Here is a 26,152-nt window from a genome sequence, read left to right as displayed (position 1 = left end):
CTGTTATATTGTTTAGAGTATCATTTCACAAGATTACTGTGTGGAGGTTACATGGAAAGGTCTAGACTTTTTTTTTGCATGACAGCTTTTTCTCTATTTTTCAGTTTCCTAACTAATTTGTAAGCAGTTCTCAAGCTTCTATCAGAAATTGCATTATAATCAATTCGCCTAGTGTAATGCAAATGTATTAAAGTGTATTTCAGTGTCATACAAATTCAGGACCTGGGTTGCTGGAGCTAGGAGACAGCATCACTAACAGTTGCATCATTGTGCACCCAATAGAATGGAGTTCCATACTGGAAATCGATCAAACTTCTGAATCTCCACCTTGGAAATATCACTAATGTTGCAGACCCTGATGCTGCACCTTCCCCCGGCAGCAGGCCTGGCTCATCCATTGCTATGGAGCTGGGAAACCCGACCCCAAGAGACAAGCCACCGAGCCCTGCTCGTACCCAAGGGCTAGAAAGGAGGGTGAGTAGAGCGTGGCAGTCAGTGTCTGGTCTCTGAAGTTGGTCAACTGGATATGTTCAGATTCAAAATGGCGGTGGCAGCGCAGAGAAACAAAGGTGCTGATTGGGGTCTTACCTCCCACACCCTCAAAATCTCTGTGGACGCTATGAGGTCCGCTGCAGGAGGTGCGTGAAGACTAAATGGTGGCCAGGTGAGGCGAGGGCCGACAGTTCACGGGCCGATGTGTCCGGATCGAGACATCGGTGGAAAGTGCCGCAGGAGGTCCTGCAGCAGGATGGGGCTCGATTGAATCGAATGCTACTCCAAAAGGCCAAGCAAGCGGATCAGATGAGCGGCGGCATCCAGTGGTGGAGTACACAAACAACTTTGCTTGACTTTGCTGACCCTGCAACACCACCAGGACAACAGGTCTTTACGATGTAGTTAAGAACTCTACATTTATAACTTGGACTTGACTCAGGCGGCAAAACATGGCGACTCTTGTATACTATTCTTGTACTATTTCTGTACATTTGTACATATCTAAGATTGTGCTTATGTAAGTAATACTTTTATTGAACTGTTTGCAAAAATGGAATTTCACTGTACCTTGGTGCATGTAATAATAAAGTACCATTGAACCAAACATTGTTCTCAAATAATTTTATTGCATTATATCCAAATAGCATTATAGAAAAGGTGTTATAACAGAACTATCTGCATAAAAGTACTTAAAAAGAAAAGTTAATTCTATAAATCCGACAACGTTGACATTTAATGCTAATGCATACTGATTCAATTCTCATATAGTGTCAAGAGTGCTTTATTGTCATATGTGTGAAATGGAAGAATGAAATACTTGCTTGCAGCAGTAGATCAGATTTCTAAACATAGTACTTATGATATAATAACAAAAAAATATATAGTGCTAAATAAAAGCCAGAAGTCCCTAGTAAAATCAGGCAGTTCGTAGTTCAGAGTTTAGTTGGAGTTTGTAGCGTTAAATAGCCTGATGGTTGTTGGGAAGAAGCTGTTCCTGAACCTGGTGGACAACACAGTTTTCAGACTCCTATACCTTCTTTCTGCTGGCATGAATGAACTGCAAGCATGGCCAGGGTGGTATGGATCATTGATGATGCTGGCTGCATTTTTGAGGCAGCACCTCTGATAGATCCCTTTGATAGTGAGGAGGTTACTACCCTTGATGTTTGGGGTGGTGTTCACCACTCCTTCGTTCCCAGACGTTCGAGTTGCTGAATTCATACCGATTGTCTACTGTTGATGAGGAAGTCAAGGATCCAGTTGCAAAGAGATGCGCAGAGACCCAGTTCCCTGAGCTTAGTAACAGAAAAGTTGGATGGGATGATGATGGTGAATGCCAAGCTGTAGTTTATGAACCAGCCTGTCATATATGTTTTTATGTGTAGGAAAAAAACTGCAGATGCTGGTTTATATCGTAGACACAAAAAGCTTGAGTAACTCAGGCAGCATCTCTGGAGAGAAGGAATGGGTGACGTTTCGGGTCGTGACCCTTCTTCAGACTGGTTAGGTAGAAGGGAAACGAGAGAAATAGACGATGATCCCTCTGACAATGGACTACATCATCGTCTAATCGCTTGTTTCCCTAACCAGTCTGAAGAAGGGTCTCGACCCGAAACATCACCCATTCCTTCTCTCCAGAGATGCTGCCTGTCCCGCTGAGTTACTCCAGCTTTTTGTATCTATATATGTTTTTATTATCTAAGTGGTCCAGTGCAGAGTAGAGTGCCAGCGAGATTGCTTCTCCGTTGATTTATTGTGACGGTAGGCAAATTGTAGCAGGTCCCGGTCTTGCTCAGGTAGGATTTGATATTCACCACAATCAACCTCTCAAAGCACTTCACCACCATGGACGTTAGTGCTACTGGTCGGTAGTCATCGAGGTAGGTCACATTACTCTTTTTGGGCACCGGTATTATTGACGTCCTTTTAAGGCAGTTGGGGACCTTGGACCTCAGTGATGAGAGGTTGAAGATGTCCACAAAACCTCCAGCCAGTTAATCCACGCAGGATTTGAGAATGTGCCAAAGTACACCATCATGTCCATATGCTTTCCGAGAGTTCACTCTTCCGAAGAATCTTCCGCTATTGGCTTCAGTGACTGAGATTGCAATACCATCGATGGATATGAGGGCTCGAGATGGCACAGTAGTCTTCTCTATTGAAGCATGTGAAGAACGCATTGACCTCATCCAGAGGCGGTGCCTCGTTGTCACTTGAGCTGACCCCTGGTTTCGCCTTGTAGGAAGTGATGACATGCACACCCTGCCACAGGTAGTTGTGGCAAAAGTCAGTCTCATCCTCCAGTTTAGAGTAAAAATCCTTCTTAGCCTTTTTGATGGCCATATCAAGGTTGTATCTCAATTTTTTACATGAATCTGCATTGCCAGATGAGAATAGAGACATACAGCACAGAAACGGGCTCTTCAGCCCAACTTGCCCATGATGACCAAGAAGCTCCATCTACGCTAGTCCCACCTGCCTGATTTTGTACAATATCCTTCTAAATCTTTCCTATCCATGTACCTGTCCAAATACCTTTCAAATTTTTTTGTAGTACCAAACTCAACTACACACCACGCTCTGTGTGAAAAAGTTGCCCCTCAGGTTCCCATTAATTCTTGTCCCACTCTGGTTCTTGATTCCCCTACTCTGGGCATTCACCCTATCTATTCCCCTCGTTATTTTATATACCTCTATCAGATCACCCCTCGACCTCCTGCATTCCAAGGTATAAAGTCCTAGCCTGCTCAATCTCTTCCTATAGCTCAGGCCCTTGAAAATGTCAACACCCTCTAAAATCTTCTTGCGCTCTTTCCACCTGAACGACATCCTTCCTATAGCAGGGTGACCAAACATGAACATAATATTCCAAATATGGCCTCACCGTCTTGTACAGCTGTAACATAATATCCCAACATCCATACCAAATACCCTGACTGATGAAGTCCAATATAGCAAAAGCCTTCTTGATCACCCCATCTACCTGTTACACCATTTTCAGGAAACTATGTACCGGCACTCCTAGATCCCTCTGCTCTTCAACACTCCCAAGGGCCCTGCCATTCACCGTGAAGGTCCTGCCCAGGTTTGACTTCCCAATATATATCCAAATATATTTGATATATTTCATGCAAAAAAATTCTGCACTCTAGATTTCATAAATTTCAACCGCCATAGTGGATTCAGCCTACCAAGAACATACGGTGAGGATATGGGACAAAATGTTTATTAGTAAACCTAGCAATGTTTTATGATCTGAACATTAAAACTGTTATGTTTTGGGTAGGAAAATCCCTATCTTTATCTTGAATATAACTATTGTGTTATAGCATTGTACAGCCATCGTGTTATTCCATAATTCTTTTGTAACTTCTTGCATAATAGTGTCATATTAGCTGCAGTATATTATACATTTTATAGTATAATACAATGTTTACTAGTTTTAATAAACATTTAAAGGCTCTAGGATGTACTGTAAATCTTGATGAGTTTCACCCTACACAGACATGTTTAGACCAAACATAGGTCATGCCGGAGAACAATATACAATACCTGCACAAATATTTCCTTGAACTATATCTAGATCAGCAGCATAAAAAGAGAAACTAACAATAGAACATGGTTCAGTAAATGTTTGCAGCAAACCTTGAAATACATTGGATATTTTGGATACATAAATTGTTCTCACATTGATGATAAATATTGCTTTTGAAACATCTTCCCGTGTTTATCCAGTTAAAGTTGACGTTGAAGCATTATTTAGAATTCTAATTAGAAATATATAGCTCCAAAAAGAAAACAATATATCTGAGTACATCCAGACAAAAGGGAATACCATATCATACTGACAATTTTCTATTGTCAATTTGTATGTATTTCTTCTTTATGTTATTTTAGGAGAACCATTAACCCACACACGTTACATTTAAAATGGCAGATGGGCCACAACAATATTTATCCAACATTCTCTATTAACTGGTTCCATAAAAGCTTGTACTTACCTGTGATACTTGTAAAACCCTGTAGGTTAAGCTGTGGTAGATGTTTGGTCTGTTAATCATAGCAAATATTATAATGAACGTTCTTCCTTGGCAATCCTTTGGGGTCCACTCCATCCACGGCAGTTCTCAGGAGCAGAAGATGCCAACGTGTATTTTGCAACATTAGGGTAGCCACTGCAGACCCACCCACCTTTCTCTCGGTTCACATCCTTACCTTCTTCCCCACCACCCCATTCTGCTCCCTCCACTTCATTCACCTCTCAGCTCCCTCTCCTTTACTGACCTTAAACCTTTATGCACCTTCATCCTTTATTCAACCTTCTCATTCAGCTCACCCCCTTCATGAATACTTTGCAGCTGTCCTCACCACAGAGAAAAATGTCAATGCTGCTGTTAAAACAAATATGAACATTTAAAAGATAAACATAGAATAGGGACTAAGTATTGCCTTCTTCCCTCTCATTGTCAAAATGTAACTCCTTACATCTTGCTTTAAATTTAGACCTTTTCTAAATTAATCTAGCCAAGATTAACTAAAACTTCAGCTTCCAACAATCGCTGTGGTGAGTTGCGTTCACAATCATCATGAGAATTACAAGTGAATTGAAGTTATAGTTAGCAGTTAAACAGTTTAGCAGTCAAACCTATGTAAGCTTGATAAGAGTACAGAGGCTCTATCAGTACACAGTAGTTTCTGGTACAGGTAGCTAAACAATAACGTGCATCTTCATACTGTAAATTGGAAATAATACGATTGAAGAATTAGGAAACACTATTTGTATATTGGGTGCCAAATTGATTATAATATGATTTTAATCAAGAACTGGAGAACCATTTAAAAGTTACTTGGAAAATTTATAAACAGAAAGAAAAGGACTTCAATGTAGAAGTACAGGTAAAGGGTACATTTTGGACCATTATTAATGACAGCATCATACAGCAAATTCTTCAATCCATCAAGTCAATGTGTTCCTATCTACATGAGTTCCATTTACCTGCATTAAGTCTGTAGCCTTCTATGCTTTGGTAATTCAAGTGCTTGTCCAGATGCTTCTTAAATGCCATGAACTTATCTGAATCCACTACTTAATCAGGCAGCGCAAGAGAGTACAACCACCTGTGAGTGAAACAATTCCCTCAGATCTCTGCCAAACCACCTACCTCTCACCTTCAACCTATGCCATTTTAGACTACCATTTACTTAAATTTTTTTTACAGTTCACCTATCTATCCGCTACATAGTTTTACATAACTCTGTCAGGTCACCCCTCAGCTTCTTCCACTCCACGATAAACAAATCTAACCTGTCTGGTCTCTCCTTACAATTGGATTATACTGTAATTATTCGTTACTACTTCATTTGCTGACTGAATTACATGTCTAGAAGCAGAATACACAAAGATTTAGGATTTAATGCACGAGTGAAGGAAAGTAAAACATTGCTTCTTTCTTTTTTGCTATATTTCTGTTCAAACTATTAGCCGTTCACTGTATAATGTTCAAATGCAAGGTGTATCTTTCATTTTAAGTGGAAACAGGACATTTATAAAAGAACACAAATGTACCACCAATCTTAAAATTGATCTATTTTAATTTAGTCTGTGATCAATTTCTTCCCCACAATTAACACAAAGTGAGCCAGACCTTGCTTTACAAGGAGAAATACATGCATGATGTTAAGTGACATTCAGTATCAGATCAATGGGCTATACATCAAATTTAAATAAAACAATGCAACAATGCTAATTTCTTAAGAGTGTAAATAGCAGCAGCTGTATGTACTCCTTATCGAGGGACAAATAATGAACCAATTTAAATCCTTAAAGATGATCAATATCCCTCACTCTCTTGATGTGCAGTTTTAACACTTTGCAAAGACATAGCTAGATTTTAAATAAAATATCCATGAGAGCTGATTACCACCATCTCTCAAGACTGTAAAGTGAATGATCAACCTGCCGTTGATTAGAAGAGGGCACTGCATGTTTTAATGACCAAAATTGAGTCAATTAGTGCCTCGAAGATGCTATGAGGTTGCAGGGTGACTTGGACAGGTTGTGTGAGTGGGCGGATGCATGGCAGATGCAGTTTAATGTGGATAAGTGTGAGGTTATCCACTTTGGTGGTAAGAATGGGAAGGCAGATTATTATTTGAATGGTGTCAAGTTAGGAAAAGGGGACGTACAACGTGATCTGGGTGTCTTAGTGCATCAGTCACTGAAAGGAAGCATGCAGGTGCAGCAGGCAGTGAAGAAAGCCAATGGAATGTTGGCATTCATAACAAGAGGAGTTGAGTATAGGAGCAAAGAGGTCCTTCTGCAGTTGTACAGGGCCCTAGTGAGACCGCACCTGGAGTACTGTGTGCAGTTTTGGTCTCCAAATTTGAGGAAGGATATTCTTGCTATTGAGGGCGTGCAGCGTAGGTTTACTAGGTTAATTCCCGGAATGGCGGGACTGTCCTATGTTGAAAGACTGGAGCGACTAGGTTTGTATACACTGGAATTTAGAAGGATGAGAGGGGATCTTATCGAAACGTATAAGATTATTAAGGGGTTGGACATGTTAGAGGCAGGAAACATGTTCCCAATGTTGGGGGAGTCCAGAACCAGGGGCCACAGTTTTAGAATAAGGGGTAGGCCATTTAGAACAGAGATGAGGAAAAACTTTTTTAGTCAGAGAGTTGTGAATCTGTGGAATTCTCTGCCTCAGAGGGCAGTGGAGGCCAATTCTCTGAATACATTCAAGAGAGAGCTAGATAGAGCTCTTAAGGATAGCGGAGTCAGGGGGTATGGGGAGAAAGCAGGTACGGGGTACTGATTGAGAATGATCAGCCATGATCACATTGAATGGCGGTGCTGGCTCGAAGGGCCGAATGGCGTACTCCTGCACCTATTGTCTATTGTCTATTGTCTATTGACGTTGGCCTGAGATAAGGTATTGATGTTGGTTTGTCTATACTTCCAGTGAATTTGGAGACATCTGCAGAGATAGCATTGGTGGTATTTTTCTAGTGTGTTGATCTGCCTCAGCAGGTAATCCAGGTGTCAGTAACATATGGGAGTGCAGGAAAACCTGCAGTCAGATTGAGTTTTCCTGCTAGTTAGAGGTCTTGATGTCCAAACACTTTTTTCCTCAATCGAATAAAGACTGCTGGAGCATTGAAGGTAATGATGAATTTTATCATTGAAGTGAGCCTTCATTAAAAATAGTTTCCAAAGGATGAGAAAAGGTCTGTGCTTTTTGATGTACAAACTTGCCCCCTGCTACACAGCTCTGCTGTGAAACATATTATTTTAATATTTAATAAATGTTATTTGTCATATGTAGGTTGGCACACGGGTCAACAGTACAATGAAATGTATTTGACAAGACAACGGGTCACCTCAGCAATAATATTCCAAGGATAAATAAGATTAAAAAATGACATTAGTAAGGTAAAAAGACAATATTAAAAATAGTTAAAAAGACAATATTAAAAAATAATCAACATATATGATTTGAAATGTGTTTATGAGTTCAGAAGCCTGATGGCCTGATGGTAGAAACTGTTCTCAAGTCTGGCGGTACGCGGCGCCATATTCCTGTATCGTCTGCCTGACGGTAACAAGGAGAACAGCCTGCGTGTTGTTACAAGTATGGTGCTCCATACAAGTATGGAGTAATACCCAGCATCTGCAATTCCTCGTTCCTTCAACCTATTACCTGTCATGCTTTGTCCTGCCCTTCCTCTCTTCTGGTTTTCTTTCTCTCCCCCCCCCCCCCCCCCCCCCCCCCCCCCCCCCCCCATCCCTACAATCAGTCTGCAGAAAGGTCCTGACCCAAAACGTCACCATTCCTTTTCTGGAGATGCTGCCTGACCCACTGACACAGAGATTTGAAGTTGCTGCTTTTGGAAAACCTTTCTTTAAGACAGCAAAGGTTAAGGTGCTCCAGAGAGAATGTTTGAATATGGCACAATAAATGGAGATGCACTGATCGATAAATAACACTGTTAAATATGGTTAAGAAAAGTTGGATGCATAAAATAAATAACAACAATCACAATGTGCAGCAGATAGAATGAAGAAATCAAGGACTTTTAAAATCCACTGTACCACACTGACTTTGTTTGCAGTTTTCAAATGTTTCACTAGGTGGCAAATATCATTTCGGTCAATTCTTATTAAATTCCATTAATGAGAATTATACCAATGCTTATACGTACATTTTCATTGACTGCATGATATTTGATGGAAGTTCGTCTCCATACATTCTGCAAAGAGAACCATAAAATTGTCCAACATTTTGTGTCTATCTTCGGTATAAACTAGCATCTGCGGTTCCTTCCTATACTAAAATTGTCTCAACAGTTTTCTTAACATGTGGATTACAACAATAATTAAGAAATTTGTGAAAAATGCATGATTTTTGCAGTAATATCAAATGGAAAATGTTCAGATGCATGGTAAAAGATGACTGGCGTTGCTGATCAAGATTTTATTGTGTAAACATGCTGATGTGTATTATTATGCCCATTCATACATGTGCAAATCTGGAAATATTGGTTGGTAACATCTCCTCACTCAAGACTATAATCCCACCACCCCCCCCCCCCCAACTTCCCAACTTCCCCCTGCCACCCTCTTCCACCACTTACAACCCTGCCTGTCCCTACAACCCAGACCTCTGCCCCTTTTGCAATTCCTACTCCCCTGCCCCTTTCCCATATCCCAAACCCCTGCCTCCACCCCCACATCCATGCCCTCCATTTCCCCACATCCCTGCCCCCCTCCCCTGCCCCTTCCCACATCCTGCCCTCCCTCCCCATGCCCCTGCCCCCTCTCCCCAAACTCCCACCCCGACATCCTATACTCCCCAAACCCCTGCCCCAATCTCCCCAAACCCCTACCCCTTCTCCCCAAACCCACCCCACATTCCACACCACTGTCTCCCTCTCCCCACACTCCTGCCCCCACCCCACTTCCCAAACTCCTGCCCCCTCACCAAACCCCTCCCACCTGCCTCAAACCCCCACCCCCTCCCAAATCCCTGCCCCATCCATCACAAATCCCTGCCCCCATCCAAACCCTTGCCCCCCATCCCAAACCCTTGCCCCCCATCCCAAAACCCTTGCCCCCCATCCCAAACCCTTGCCCCCCCTTCCCAAACCCTTGAGCCCCCCATCCCAAACCCTTGCCCCCCTTCCCAAACCCTTGAGCCCCCCATCCCAAACCCTTGCCCCCATCCCAAAACCCTTGCCCCCCATCCCAAACCCTTGCCCCCTCGCGATTCAAACCCCGCCCCCCACATCCCAAACCTCTGCACCTCCCCCCACGTCCCAAACCATTGCCCCCCCCCCCCCCCCCCACTGCCGCCTCCCCCCACATCCCGCCCCCCTCCCCCCATCGCTTTACCTGACGGCGGGCGTTGGGCGGTTGAGCCGTCAGTGACCCGCCGCTTCTTCCCGCCCGCCCGTCGCGAGCGCTGTAACGGTCGCCGAGTCTCGCGCCGCCCACAGAGCCCGCGCCCCCCCCCCCCCCCCCCCCCCCAGCTCGCAGCCACAGAGCGCGAGCCCGTGCCCGCCCCAGCCCGCGCCCCCCCCCCCCCCCCCCCCAGCTCGCAGCCACAGAGCGCGAGCCCGTGCCCGCCCCAGCCCGCGCCCCCCCCCCCCCCCCCCAGCTCGCAGCCACAGAGCGCGAGCCCGCGCCCCCCGAGCCCGCGCGTGCAGCCGCCGACATGGCGCACGGACAGGACGCGGCCGCCGGCCCGCCGCAGGTACCGCGCTCTCGCCGACCGGGTGGGGGGGGGGGGGGGTGTGGAGAGCGCTGCCCCACCAGCGGCGCCAGTGTGGAGAGCGCTGCCCGACCAGCGGCGCCAGTGTGGAGAGCGCTGTCCCACCAGGGGCGCCAGTGTGGAGAGCGCTGTCCCACCAGGGGCGCCAGTGTGGAGAGCGCTGCCCCACCAGCGGCGCCAGTGTGGAGAGCGCTGCCCGACCAGCGGCGCCAGTGTGGAGAGCGGGGCCCCACCAGCGGCGCCAGTGTGGAGAGCGCTGCCCCACCAGCGGCGCCAGTGTGGAGAGCGGGGCCCCACCAGCGGCGCCAGTGTGGAGAGCGGGGCCCCACCAGCGGCGCCAGTGTGGATAGCGCTGCCCCACCAGCGGCGCCAGTGTGGGAGCCCTGCCCCACCAGCGGCGCTAGTGTGGAGAGCGGGGCCCCACCAGCGGCGCCAGTGTGGATAGCGCTGCCCCACCAGCGGCGCCAGTGTGGAGAGCGCTGCCCCACCAGCGGCGCCAGTGTGGAGAGCGCTGCCCCATCACCGGTGGCAAATCACCCCCTCTCCCCGAGCTAATGGGAAAAACAGAAACGGGGCACTGATGGTGGATGATCAGCCATGATCACATTGAATGGCGGTGCTGGCTCAAATGGCCCTTCAACTCACTCCTGCACCTGTTTTCAATGTTTATCAGGTCTATTTGATTTATAGGTGTAAATACAATGAAAATCCTCAATGGCGACACTGGCTTGAGGCGAAGACGTTGCTGGGAGCTCTCTGTGAACCGGACAGCGTCTGAGGAGACAGAACTGTCCCCTCTAGACGATGATCCTGGCCCCTGCCCAGCCCAGCCTTCCTCGTGTTTTGTTTTCAGTTCCAGATTAGTTTATTGCCATGTACAGGCAATGAAACTACTTCTTCACGTGAAGCTCGCAGTATAAACTAGATACATAATAATAAATGCAACAGTAAATAGAAGAACCAGTACAAAACAGCAGAATGATGCAAGATACTGGTATCGGTTTATCAGTGTCATCTAAAAACACAGTGAAGAAGTTTGTGTGTGTGGGTGTGTGCTATCCAGTCAAACCATTTCCACGGTGCAGCAGGCACTGCAATGGGGAAAAAAACAGTTACTGTGTTATAGCAATACAGTTACAGAGGAAAGTGCAGATTAAAAAAATGTGCAAAGGCTGCAATGAGGTAGGTTGAGAGATTGGGACAACACCCTGGCTGATAGAATTCTGATATTCAGTATTCTGATAATAGGGAAGAAGTTGATCCTGAATCTGGTGGTTCATGCTATGAAGCCTTCGCATCTTCCGTGTGACAGGAGAGAGGGCAAGTTAGGGAATGATCAGGATGTGAACGGTCCTTGATTATGTTGGATGCTTTCTTGAGGCAGCGTGGTGTAGATGGAGTAATTTGTGGGGTGGGGCCAGTATTTGAGTGATTACACCTGCAATATCTTGTGGTCTTGGGAAGTGCAATTGTCAAACAAACAGATGCATCCTGAAAAGATGCTTTCTACAATGCATCGATGGAGGCATACAGAACTTCTGTGTCGTGCAAAGTGGGAAAGTAGTGCATAAGGAATACTAAAGTGCAATAATGGAATAACTAACACGATAGAGTCAAGGGTAAGATTACGTGGCAGCACCTCTGATAAGGAGGTGTTAATTGGTTCATGAGGCAGATAGCAGTCGGGAAAAAAACTGTTCTTAAGTCTGGATGTTCAGGCTCTCAAGCTCCAATATCTTGGCCCAGAGATAGAAAAAAGACAGAGAATGGCCAACATATCAGGCATCATTGACGATACTGCCAGCCTTCTTGGTGTAATGCACCCATGAAAATGGACTAGGTGGAAGGAAGTGACAGACTTGTGTTGAACATGGCTGTGTTCACCACCCTCTGCAGGTTCAGGCAGTCAAAAACAGAACAGTTGCCATCTCGGCTGAGATGCAGCACATCAGAATATTTTCTATGGGGCATCTGTTGCGGTTCAAGAGAATTCTCTTGGACAAGCTTAATCTTCTCAGACACCTAAGAATGTAAATATGCTGATGTACTTTCTTGATCACTACATTAGCATGAAGGTGGGTTGTTGGTGATGTGGATAACTAGAAACTTGAAGCTGTTAACCATCTCCTCAGCAGCCCCATTGATGAAGATAGATTGTGTTCATTCTCGCACTTCCTTAGGTCTTCAACTTACTCTTTTGTCTTGTTGACATTAAAGGCTAGATTGTTTTTCTGACACCATGACACTTTCCTGAACTCTTTCCTGAATACTTGAAACGTCACCCATTCTCTCTCTCCAGAGATGCTGCCTGTCCTGCTGAGTTACTCCAGCTTTTTGTGTCTATATTCGGTTTAAACTAGTTCTCATTCCTGAACCTAGTATATTTATAGCATTCCTTATTTTTAAATGCTGCCAACAATAAAGATCAGTATATTTGTCTATTCACAAAATGCTGGTCGAGACCCGAAACATCACCCATTCCTTCTCTCCCGAGATGCTGCCTGACCTGCTGAGTTACTCCAGCATTTTGTGAATAAATACCTTCGATTTGTACCAGCATCTGCAGTTATTTTCTTTTCTTACACAGTATATTTGCCTATGCTATTCTTTGCATTCTAGAACATTAGTTACAGCCTAGAAAGTAAATTCAGTTTGAAAGTCAAATATGATTGTTCCCCAACTAATTAAACTGATTAAAATTTGAAATAAAATGCAAATTATGAATTGCAGCAGGTGCAAAGTGTATGCCATACAGGTGACATTCACACCTGTTTGTGATTAATGCTCAAGCATCTGTCATAAATTACCTTTAGTAAGGGCAGGAACGAAAGGTGTGGCTGATTTCACAGCACCCATTGAAAGCGTATAGACAGTATTAGAATCTTTAATTTTATGTTACAAACAGCAGATTGGTCATGGATGTTCTGAGGTCTCTACTGCACAGTTTCACAACTATCTTTGTTAACTTTAAGGAAGAACATTTGAAGAATATTTTAAGAAATATAAATTTTGTAATGAATATGAAGAATTAATCACTGATAAGAAATTGTAATCTAGAGCTTCCATCTCATTATTGATCAGAACTAAAATTCACCTCCAAATGAAGTAGTAGACATAAAATATAAATTATTTAAAGCAAAAATAGACTGACTGAATATATTGAAAGGAAGGAGAGAATAAAAGAGCATATTTCATAAATGCATGGCATGTGGAGATAGTCAACATAGATTTTTGAAGAACCGGTATTACATTTATTTATTTATACTCATGGAAAAGGTACCAAGTAACATGTTTTTCAGAATTTGTGTGTTATATCTTAACATACAAAACATTAATGAGACTAAATTTCATCTTTTGGGAAGCTTACTTTCTTAAAGCTTGCTGAGTACACATGCTTGTAAATACATCCCTTACAGAGATCCACCAATATGGTATCTACCAAAGACTAAAACTCAAAATAGGTCTGGAGGAGAACAATGTTTTTACTATATATCTTCCATTTTGCATGTGGCACGTATTACCACATGAATTATGCACATCATTCCAGGAAAACGACGCAGGATAGGTGACTCACTTTTCAATCCTTTTTCAAATTAGAATCATGAAGTTGAAGTCCCTTCATAGGTGCTCAAGTGACATTTTGGAAAGACACCAAATATAAATTTGATTTGGGGACTTAATAACCATTTGATTACTTTGCCTTTGGCTTTCAGACTTCCTATGTTTGGGTGTAGTCGGTGCCTCCGCTGAATTAAACCCTCTGCACATGCCAGCGGTGCTGGCTCGAAGGGCCGAATGGCCTCCTCCTGCACCTATTTTCTATGTTTCTAATAGATGCAGCAGGCATCTGATTAATTTCAAGTTTTATTGCACTTAAGTTGTATGCCTTCCATCAAATTAATAATCCTATGTATATTTTCTCAGGAGAGTTATCAGAGGAAATTACAGTGACATTTGATTTTTACTTTGACTAATAACTTAAAGGCTACTATTTTGACATTTCAATACAATGAAATTCTTCAGAAATGAAATTGTCCTTTGGTATTGTTCAGTATCCTTAGGATCATTCAGAGTAGGACATCATTGTTTAAAATAGGTAAGTTATAGTGCATTATTAAAAACCACATTTAAAAATTATTCTGGTAATTTTATGGTCTCAATTTTTTATAGATAACAGAAGCAATAGAGTGTTCCCATGAAGATCTCATAAAATTGCTTGGAGATACACGCAATGAATTGGAAGAAAATTTAAATGAGTTGGAGATGTTGTCAGGTGCAGCCTGTTACTGCCTGTGATTAGATTTTATTATATTTTGGGGGAAATTGGTCGGTTTCATCAGCAAACATGTAAGAGATTTCCAGGATCTGACGGGTGTTCTGGTCACCTTGGAGAGAAAGATCCAGGGAATCCTGGATCAACAAGCCAAGAGGTGACATCAATGAGTGAAGTTTTCAGATTAGTCAAAATAAGAAAGTAGATCTCAGGAAATAAAAGGTTTACAAGCAATCCTGAAATCAGGTGATATGAATATATGTCTGGGAATAGTGAGAAATTGTGTAAATGTATGTCATTAGGCACTTCATGCAAGTAATATACTACAGATGCAAGTAGTCTAAAATAAAAGGGAAGATTTTAGAAATATTCAATAGGTCAAGCACTAGTCTGCTGCCTTAACAACCGACAAGAAACCTTAAAGGTCACCACATGCCATCTTATAAACTGAGAAATTTCAGTTGTAAATTTATAGCCTTCAGTCCCATGTATAGGAAGAGAAGACAAACCAGAGGGTCTTGGATCTGTTAAGAAATTAAACAAACTTTAATGCAGTAACTACAGATGGGTCTCCCAAGCCATCACCAGAATTCTCAATACTCACCACTCAATCATCAAAGAATAGCTCCCTGAATTGGAGTATGGATTTTACTCATTTAGAAGGACAGAAATTCAATGTCACCGGTGCCTCCACCCCCATGGTGGAGTTTCTTCCAAGTAATTTAGCTACTCACCTTATGTCATTTAAATTATTCTGTCTGTCAGGTTGTTTCAGGGGTGGGTATGAGCGTGTTGTAACTGAAACATACTCATTGTTTAGAGCCTGGTCTGCTTCACAAATGCAAAGGATTAGTTTATTAAACCCTCCACATCCAAAACAATTAAGGTCATAATGGCAGGGACTCCAGACAGCAAGACCAGGCAGTAGCCAGTTCGAGGAAGATTCAGCACATTGTCAAGGTCTTAAAGGTTGTGTCAATGACTTTCCACACCATGATTAGTTTGGAGGATTCTGCAGGTGACAGTGACAGCTCTGAAAATAAATTAATAGGAGCATTAGAATAAGACAAAACATTTTTTTTGTTAAGCACACACGTCAATTGAGCAGTGCTGTTGACATTGCACAGTTACTTGTTTCCGGATCTTCTGGTTCTTGGTGCTATCTATTTCATGATATTTCATGAGAATGGGGTTGAGATAGAAAGAAAGATCAGCCATGATTGAATGGTGGATTAGGCTTGATTGGCCAAATGACCCAATCCTGCCCTTATAACTTATGGACTTCATGGAATCCTGCAAAAGATTTTAAAATGTAATTTCCCATCGCTTGGTGCAAAATCTACATGAATATTCTGTGCCAGCTTGAACATGGTGTAGGATGTGCTTCACCTTTAATTTCAAAAGAAGATAATGATCATAAGGGACATGGAAAAGTATCAACTTCTTAAATTTTTATTTGATGTGAGTTTTTTTATTTATGTGTTTTGCTTTTGCTTCTGAATCATTTTGAATGTCTGACACTTTCAAAAATACTCAGGATATGGCTATCTTACTGACATACATTTATTTGTTGTTTTGGGCATTCCTTTTGCAATTGCACTATGAAGCTGTATACCCTTTTGAGACTCGGACTCCCCCATTTCACTTTCTTCCCTGTTCTTTTGTTTCTCCCGTGTCCTCTTCCAACCATATCCTCTCACCAGCTTTATATTTCACTCCTCTTCATATCTGACACCCTTTTGTTCTCTTTTTAACCACTAGCTTTTGTCACTATCACCATGCATCTGGCAATCACCCCCCCCCCCTCATTTACCCACCCATCACGTGCCAAGTTTTACCCCACCATTGCCTCTTTTCCAGCTTCCCACTACTCCATCAGTCTGAATTAGGGTCCTGACCCAAAACATTGTCTGCATTTCCTTCCAAGATGCTGTCTGACTCAGTGACTTTCACTCAAGATTCGAGCATCTGCATTTTTTTTTGTCTCCATGCCAGCAACTCAGATTTTACAATAGTTAGACACTGGGGATGCAGGACTGTTTTCCCAAGAGCGATGGAAGTTGAGGGGTGACCTTGGAGAGTTTTATAAAATCATGTTGAGTATAGATAAGGTGGATCACGGTCATTTTCCCAGGATAGGGGAGTCTAGAGGGCATAGATTTAAGATCAGAGAGGAAAGGGTTAACAGAATCTGAGATGCAGATTTCACACACACACACACAGGTTGGTGGATGTATGGAATGAGGTGCTGGAGAAGGTGATAGAGATGGATATTACAATGTTTCAAATACATTTGGACAATGGAGAGATATACACCAAATCCAGACAAATAGGAATAGCTCAGGAAGCCATTTTGGTCAGGATGAACGAATTGGGACGAAGGTCCTGTTTCCATGCTGTAAACTATTTTTGGGGGTCAGAGTTCTTTTTATATGGCTTTCTAATTAATTTATTTGCTGACATTTTCTAGTGCAAGCAACTTGTATGACCTATGACATGGTTACCATGCGTACAGACCCCTCTGTTGTGGAATCAATGATGCGACTGAATGAAGCATATCTGAGCTGCAAACAGTCCATTTCAAAGGACTACAAAGAAGTTTTAAACAAGCCAAAAGAAGATTAATTGGAACAATTATGATGTGTTGCATTCATGATTACATGTTCCATATTTTTGATTCATTGGAGTAAAAAAATAGCTGTGGGTGGTGGCACACAACATGAGATATTGGATCAGCTGCATGTTACATAAGGAACCAATGTTTAATTTTCTTACAGCCAAAGGACTTCAATATCATCTAATGAGTAATGAGAATCTGATTTGTGCACCATAGCCAAAGACACATGTCTACTCCATTATGTTAATTACTTGTTCAGAATATTTTGTATGAATATACTTGATGGAGCTGTGTTTGTTTTGATAGGCAATAGCAATATTGTTTTGTATTTTGTCTGCAATTTGTCTTTTCCTATTAAAAGCCTGTTTTCCTCATGTTTTTCTATTGGCCTCTATTTTAAGAAAGCAACTTTAGAGTTGAAAGATATATAAATAGACCCCGAAAATAGCTGACGCTCAAAATTATTACTGTTGGAATATTTTTCTCTTTTAGCATCTTTAATTGAGAAGTTAAGGTCGGAAATAGGAAATTCTACATGGCAGAATTTTTTAGAAATCCTAGAGAATAATGTGTTTTTTTACTGTAGGTGGACACTATTGTCTTATTTGATATCTCAGGTGATTCATCATCGTTTCCTTTAAATAGACAACCCTATAATCTAAGACTACAATCCTTGCATGAATAATATGGGTTCATGTACAGATTCCTACCATACTCAACTTGTCCACATACCACATTCATACAATTAATTTTTATAAGGTTCTGCTGAGCTGTGATATTGATGTTACATGATTCAAAACTCAGAGGCCAGAGCTGTGATATTGATGTTACATGATTCAAAACTCAGAGGCCAGAGCTTCAGATTTTCAGGGTACTCTAATAATATTGGTTTCTAAACACATTCATTTTATATTGGTTCAAGTGGTTTCCCTTGATTCCATTGATTTAGGGTGCAAACATTCACAAAAATCCTCAGGGTGCTATCAATATTGAATGCTACATGTTTTGTCGTGTTTGTTGTTATAGGAGTTCCTATCTCCTTTCTAAGATCAAACCAGTAATTGAGTGGCTCTCAATTTAACATGTTCCTTCGTTGGCCTTTGTCAAAAATGTAGTCTACGCAGGAACTGTTTCTCAATTTTGTTCTGCTTTTCCTGAGATTGGGGCCAGAATTTTAGATTTGTTATCTTTGTCCCATAACTGTTCTTAAGTCATAAGCCATATTTATAATTAACCTCAACTAATTTCTTACCTTGAGTCTAAAACTACACAACCTTGTTAATGCAGCTACATTCTCTGAAATGACAATAATTCACAATGTTATTATATTAAATCAAAATGATTTAATATAATTCATACATGTAATGGCAATGCAAAATTTAAAATTTAGCAGTTACTCGTTTCATGTCATTGGAGGCTTGTGTGTAATATGTGGTTGGTCGTAGGGTGCATTCCACATTGTCTATGGGTTTGAGTTGATCACAGAATGTTGGATGGAAGTTCCCAGTGGGCTCTGATCAAAGTAAATATTTGATTGTGGTCTGACAGTGGTCCCTATTTTGAAGCCAAAGGGGGCACAATGTACATTTCAGGTGGTCGAGAGATGCAGATGGTGGTCAGAGGAAGCATCTAGTTTTTGGGATGGTGGCGGCAGTGTGGGGAGCAGATGGGTGGGATGGGAGTTTGGATTATTGAGTAGCTCGCAGCAAAATAAATTACTCCTGCTCATTCCTCTTGAAAGTAGTACAGTTAAAAACTAGCTACATATGATTTCTGCCAGTGTTTTTATTCAACTGTGGCATAACTATGTTAGAAACATAGAAAATAGGTGCAGGAGTAGGCCATTTGGTCCTTCGAGCCAGCACTGCCATTCAATATGATCATATCCCTTGATTCCGTTAGCCCTAAGAGCTAAATCTAATTCTCCCTTGAAAACATCCAGTGAATTGGCCTCCACTGCCTTCTGTGGCAGAAAATTCCACAGATTCACAACTTTCTGGCTGAAAAGCTTTTCTTCATCTCAGTCCTAAATGGCCTACCCCCTATTCTTAAACTGTGACTCTTGATTCTGTACTCTCCCAACACGGGGAACAATTTTCCTGCATCTAGCCTGTCCAATCCCTTAGGAATTCTATGTTTCTATTAGATCCCCTCTGAACCTTATAAATTCCAGTGAATACAAGCCAAGTCGACCCAATCTTTCATCACATGGTAATCCCGCCATCCCGGGAATTAACCTGGTGAACTCCCTCAATAGCAAGAATGTCCTTCCTCAAATTAGGAGACCAAAACTGCACATAATACTCCAGGTGTGATCTCACCAGGGCCCTGTGCAACTGAAGTATTCCTCCTTGCTCCTATACTCAAATCCTCTTGCTATGAAGGCCAACATGCCATTTGTTTTCTTAACTGCCTGCTGTTCCTGCATTCTTACTTTCAGTGACTGATATACAAGGACACCCAGGTCTCATTGCACCTCCTCTTTTCCTAATCTGACACCATTCAGATAATAATCTGCTTTCTAGTTCTTCCCACCAAAGTGAATAACCTCACATTTATCCACATTATACTACATCTGTCATGCATCTGCCCACTCACACAACCTATCCAAGTCACACTGCAGCCTCATAGCATCCTCACAGCTCAAACTGCCACTCAACATTGTGTCATCCGCAAACTTGGAGATGTTACATTTAATTCCCTCGTCGGACAAAAAAAGGCCAATATTCCTTTCAATGGTTTGATTATTTTCTGTGACAGTTTATGATATTTTGATGATAGATCTACAAAAATCCCTTCACCTCCCCCACTGGCTCCCTCTCACCCCCGCCCCCATTTTTTAGATCCTCAGGTCTTGTAGTTTTTCACCATTTAGAATGCATTTGGTTTATGCGTTTTTAGTTCCAACAAATGAATGAACATGAATATACTTGTGACAGTTTTACTCCTTTGTTCAATCTGTAATTACCTTGTTGCAATTTAGTGCTGGCATTAAACTGCTTACAATGCCACCAAGTAGTTTGCTTTGTCTGGATGGAACTGACCTTCTTGTTGCCTACTTGATTGGCAACAAAACCTCCAACCCAAACTGCAGTGTGAACCATCTGCAAAATGCTTTGCAGTTTCATGCCAAGACCATCCTGATAGTACCTCCCAATTTATAGCACATACCTCTTGGAAGGACATGCACAGCAGTCATTTGGCAGTAATATCAGCTACATGTTCCTCCACAAGTCACGCACCATCATGACTGATTTACAAGGTGCAGAAGGAGAACATTTGGCCCGACAGAGAAATGTTATCAGTCCATTTTCTTACTCTTAATTTCTGTATAATCCTGCAATATAATAAATGCTACACTTGAAATGATGCGTTTTCCCATAAATAAAAAATATGTAAAATTGGCTTCTGAAAGATTGTGTAAATATCGAAGACTTCCCTAACCATTGACTGCTTCTTTAGTTTAATTTAATTTAGAGATAGAGTGGACCCTTTGGTCCACTGAGTCCACACCGACCATTACCCATTCCACTAGTTCTATGTTGTTTCACTGTCTCATCCACTCCCTACACACTAGGGGAAATTTACAGAGGCCAATTAACCTATAAACCTATACGTCTTTGGGGGTGTGGGTGGAAACTACAGCGCCTGGAGGAAACCCACATCGTCACAGAGAGAAGGTGTAAACTCCACACAGACAGCACCCAAGTTAGGATTGAACCCAGGTCTCTGGCTCTGTGAGAAAGCACCTCTACCAGTAGTGCCGCTGTGCTGCTTCTGTTAAATTATTCAACCAATTGAGACATAATCTACCCCTTAACAAATCTGTGCTAGTCGTTATACTCAGAAAAATGCTTAATATGTTCATATAACAACAACTGAATTTGGTGCATCTTTATCAGGTCAAAGTGTTAGAGGTAGACTAATAGATTTGCAGTAGAAAATTAGAATGTTTATTTGTCACTTCTCTGATATTTTAAATTTCTCTTATTTTGTCAAAATTGCTGATAAGTAAAATGAGTGACTCGTTATTTTAGGTAATAATTTATATTTATTTCTTGAATTAGATGCAGAAGGAATTAATGAATAATCATTGTGTAGCTGAAAATAAAAACGTTCTTGAAGAAATTATTAAATGCTTAGAAATAATGTCAGAAGATATGGACAAAATATATGGTAACTATAGTATATTTAGGGATGAATTGATTTATTAAATTATACTAATCTTGAAAAATTTAGGATATAAAATTTTTGAGGAAATGTTATATTTTCATTTAATGGATGAACACTTAAATTTTATTCTCCATGCTAATTGCTTTTTCTATTAATATTGACCATCCTCATCTAAAAACTGTTGACTGATTTCATCTGAATGATGTTATAGTTCTCTGTTTCCTTTCATTATTTATTCCAATCACCATTGTTCCTATATGATCTGAATTAAGACAAGTCATAGGTTATTTAAGGTGTGAGGGGAACACAGTTGAGCACAATCTGGTTCTCACTCAACATCTTTGAACTAATATGTTAGGCAGGAATGGGAGATGAAACAGGGAAATCTGCCTCCTGAAAGCTTCCTGTACTTAATCAGTGAGAGATCACGGTGAATATTATAAAATGGAGATTTCCATGTCTACCCCAGGGCCATACGAGAACTGAACACTACCTTTGCACTAGGCAACACCGTTAAAAAATCTTGTACTTAATATAATTGTATTTAATTGTATTTATGTATTTATTTGTTTTTGCATTTTGTGCATATATGTTTGTACGCACCGTCAGGATTGGCTATTTTTTTAATTTCGTTGTACTCGTTGCAATGACAATAAATGAATATTATTATTATTATTATTAGGTATATTAACGATCTTACACTGATTAGCCAAAAGTCAAATTTTCATCTTATCATTGAGTTTGAGTTCAGTTTTATTGTCACATGTACCGAGGTGTAGTGAAAAATTGTTGTTGCGTGCTAACCAGTCAACAGATCAGTGTACAGATACATGATAAAGGCAATAACGTGAATAACGTTTAGTGCAAGATAAAGCTAGTAAAGTCCAATCAAAGATAGGCTGAGGGTTTCCAATGAGAACTGCTCTCTAGTTATGGTAGGATGGTTCAGTTGCCTGATAACAGCTGGGAAGAAACTGTCCCTGAATCTGGAGGTGTGTTTTCACACTTCTATACCTTATGTCCGATGAGAGAGGAGAGAAGAGGAAGTGGCCATGTGCGACTCATCCTTGATTATGCTGGTGGCCTTGCTGAGGCAGCGTGAGGTATAAAGGGAATCAATGGAAGGGAGGTTGGTTTGCGTGATGGTCTGGGCTGGGTCCACAATTATCTGCAATTTCTTGCGGTCTTGGATGGAGTTGTTCCCTAACCATGCTGTGATGCATCCCGATAAAATGCTTTCTACGGCACATCTGTAGAAGATGGTGAGAGTTGTTGGGGACATGCCGAACTTCCTAAGCCTTCTAAGGAAGTAGAGGCATATCATAGATCTAGTGATCCTATTCTATAAATGGTGAAACTATCTACCCTTTCCTTCGCATCTTGAAAACTGATATCAAACAGAGTTTCATTTGGGTTTCTGTAATCTAAGTGTTCCTCAAAATTTTAGGTAATCTATAAAGAGGATTTAGATTTATTCTAATTGATAGTTGCTCATACAAAATAACTATTCTCAAAAATGATATGAAGACTGCTATACAATTTAATTATATTTATCGCCTACAGATAGTTAGTCAGATAATGTGATGTTAGTTCTTCTTGAAGTATTATAGTCCTTGTGCTGATTTTCTACTTGCAATGGTGCGGAAAAACCCCAGAATTTTGAATTAGTGACAATGAATTAACAGTAACTTTTGTGCAAAACAAAAGAAAAAGATCTGTCGGAAGAACTTAGTGGGACGGGCAGCATCTGTGGAGCAAAGTTTACAGTTGACTTTTCAGGTCGGTACCTTCATCTGGACTGAAAGAATAGAACGGAGATAGCTAGTATAAAGAGATGGGGGACAAGAGTTGGCAAGCAATAGGTGGATCCAGATGAGGAGGGGTAGATGGGGTCAGGTGGGGGAGGAATGGATTGAGGAAGCAACAGAGACTGGGAGGTGATAGATGGAGGCAACAGAAAAGTGCAGACGATTGAATAAATAGATCAAGGTGACGCATGGAACAAATAAGAGAGTCAGGAACGGCAGATGGACACAGTGGAGGGATGTAGGGACCAGTCGGCAGAGTGTGGGGATGATGGACAGATGAAGTGGATTGGGGAGGGGAGAGAAACTAGGTAATAGGGGATAGGGAGAGGGATTGGAATGGAAGATGTGCATGAGAGGACCAGTGTTGATCAGAGGAAGAGGAAAAGACAGAGGGGCAGAGCTTACCTGAAATTAGAGAATTCAGTTTCCATGCCACAGGGTTGGATACCCAGGTGGATTATCAGGTGCTGTTTCTCTAGTTTGTATTTGGCCTCACCTTGGCAGTGGAGGAGGCAGAAGACGGACAGGTAGGTGGCGGAATCTGGCGGAGAATTAAAATGGTTTGCGACCAGGAGCTTCAAGTAACCATGACAGGGCACAGGTGTTCGGCAAAATGGTTCCATCGGCTCACTGATGTAGTGGAGGACACATCAAATGCACCAAATTCAATGGACGAGGTTGATGGAGGTTCAAGTGAATCTCTGCCTCACCTGGAAAGGCTGTTTAGATTTTTGTCCATTAGTTTAGTGTGTGACATGGACACGAAGATGTTTCTGAGTCTCTTTTGTCAATTTCTTGATAACTGAGATTTTGAACTTGTCGCTGTTGCTGGAATAATTTTGGTAATCTGCTGCTGTGCAACCTATAGATAGTACTTATCATAGGCAAAGTTCAGAATGCTTCCATGTTCCTTTCATTGCCTCTTTGCAATACAACACGACTTTTCTTTGGCAACGCTGCTTCCAATCCTTCGATTACAAATTATGCATGATATTTCCTTGTCAAATAATTAATATCTTTACTGCCTTTTGTATTTCAGTGCAGACTCAGCTCCAGCTGTGTGACTTGATTATATGCTGTAGTTCTCCCGAAAAGATGGAAGTAATCAAGCGTGGAGAAGAAAGTTACAAGCATTATCGGGAAATATCAGACCAGAAAGAGTAGTTAAAAAAATGATATCTTTCAAAATTTCTAAAACTTTGAACAGTTATTGCTTGCCATGGTGTTGAAAACTGTAAGAAAATGTATTTAAATTCTGTGTTCTTTCTGTTTCTTTGTTCTATTCAGGTGGTATTTCAGAATAAAAGTGAGGTAGAATTTATGTGTTTTGTGGTTGTCCTGTACCAAGGCTATTTTTGAAAATAAGTATTCAATAGTAAAACAGAAATGACTGGAAATGGTGATCACCAGAGAGAAGAATTAAGGTGTCAGCTACGTTAAATGTTGAGAGTTACGATTTCAACGTGTCAAAGGTGTAAACAAACATAACATTTGTGGTTCCCGTGAAGGTCTGAAACTCAACCATTTACATCTGCACAGCTCTCCTCATGGAAGCACAGGCCCATTCATCTTGAAGCATGAGTATTTCCTGACAAACAGAAAGGGGGAGCCATAGCTGAGGTTTGCAGTTACCAAAGATGACATTAAGACTCGAGCTTTTGTAAGTGGGCATCATGGTGGTGCAGCAATAGAAATGCTGCCTTATAGCGCTTGCAACGCCGGAGACCCGGGTCCTATCCCATCTATGGGTGCTGTCTATACAGTTTTTCTCCGGGATCTTCGATTTCCTCCCACACTCCATACAGGTTTGTAGATTAATTGCCTTTGTATAAGTGTAAATTGTCCTGAGTGTGTGTAGGGTAGTGTTAATGTGCGGTGATCGCTGGTCAATGCCGAAGGGCTTGTTTCCACGCTAAACTAAGCTAAATACATGAGAAGTAATTCAACTAAAAAGGGAGTTTAGGACAATGTAAGTAAGTTATATTTAATGAGCATAGCAGGTCTGGTTTCAAATCTATTACTCTGCATAGATGTACATGACACTTCAAAGGTTTCAAAGGTCTTTTATTGTCACATGTACCAATTAAGTACCATGTACCATACAGCCATACGCAAAAAAAAAGCAACAAGGCACACAACTACATAAAAGTTAACATAAACATCCACCACAACGGATTCCCCACATTTCTCACTGTGATGGAAAGCAAAACAAGTCCAATCTGCTTCCTCTTTATCTTTATTCTCCCTTGGTGGGGGCAGTCGAACCATCGTCGGGGTGATCGAAGCTCTTGCAGCTGGCGGTCGAAACTCCCGCGTAGGGGCGACCGAAGCTCCCGCATCGGGGCTATCAAACCTCCCGCGTCGGGGCGGTCGAAGCTCCTGCATCGGAGCTATCAAAACCCCCGCGTCGGGGCGGTCGAAGCTCCCGCATCAGGGCTATCAAAACTCCCGCGTCGGGGCGGTCGAAGCTGCTGCATCTTCGAGTTCCTGATGTCGATCTCTGACCAGAGACCGCTGGCTCCGTGACGTTAAGTCCACAAGCACCCACGGTTGGAGCTCCGAGGTCGATCCCTGGCAAAGGGATTGTGAACTCCACAATGGTAAGTCTGCAGGCACCCGTGGTGGAGCTCTCAAAATTAGTCTCCAGCAAAAGCCGCCAACTCCTCGATGTTGGGCTGCAGTGCGGACGGAGATACGATATGGAAAAAAATCGCATATCCGTCGAGGTAAGAGATTAGAAAAAGCTTCCCCCACCCCCCACTTAAAACAAGCTAAAGAACACCAAAAACATACATTTAACACATACTATTAAAACATGACGTGGCGGCGCCTAACGGCAGCGGCTGACTAGCAGTCTGTCCGTCTTTTTTTCCCTTTTTTTGTTGTGTGTCGGTGTTGGGATGGTTTTTATATATATTTTTTTGGTTGTGTATGTGTGGGAGGGGGTGGTGGTGTGGGTGGGTGGGTGTGGGGAACTTTTCTCTTCCTCACGGCGCGGGGTGCGGCTCGGCTG

At 42.0% G+C, this 26,152-nt stretch overlaps 1 protein-coding gene and 1 long non-coding RNA gene across 3 annotated transcripts in view; one reads left to right on the top strand and one right to left on the bottom strand.

Moving 5' to 3' along the window:
• The window catches only part of LOC144599961 (uncharacterized), a 28,103-nt gene extending 18,128 nt beyond the window's left edge, over positions 1–9,975 (bottom strand). The window contains exons 1-2 of the long non-coding RNA XR_013548063.1: positions 9,890–9,975; positions 8,701–8,748 (exon numbers count right to left, since the gene is read on the bottom strand). This is a non-coding gene — a long non-coding RNA (uncharacterized LOC144599961). The remainder of the gene's footprint in view (positions 1–8,700; positions 8,749–9,889) is intronic.
• A 180-nt stretch (positions 9,976–10,155) lies between these two features.
• syce3 (synaptonemal complex central element protein 3) lies at positions 10,156–17,501 on the top strand. 2 transcript variants are annotated; one of them, XM_078411240.1, is made up of 3 exons: positions 10,191–10,250; positions 14,439–14,541; positions 17,012–17,501. In XM_078411240.1, exons 1-3 carry the CDS (start codon positions 10,212–10,214, stop codon positions 17,164–17,166), a joined length of 297 nt encoding a protein of 98 aa, XP_078267366.1. In that variant the 5' UTR covers positions 10,191–10,211; the 3' UTR covers positions 17,167–17,501. The 2 variants fall into 2 exon arrangements, 1 of the variants encoding a protein (XP_078267366.1); XR_013548062.1 differs by lacking the exon at positions 14,439–14,541 and having other exon boundaries at positions 10,156–10,250; positions 17,012–17,140.
• Positions 17,502–26,152: the final 8,651 nt, after the last annotated feature.

Source organism: Rhinoraja longicauda, chromosome 14, assembly GCF_053455715.1.
Source record: "Rhinoraja longicauda isolate Sanriku21f chromosome 14, sRhiLon1.1, whole genome shotgun sequence".
In the NCBI taxonomy this organism is placed as follows: domain Eukaryota; kingdom Metazoa; phylum Chordata; class Chondrichthyes; order Rajiformes; family Arhynchobatidae; genus Rhinoraja; species Rhinoraja longicauda.
The sequence above is the reverse complement of the archived record's forward strand: the minus strand, read 5'-3'. Positions and strand labels throughout refer to the sequence as shown.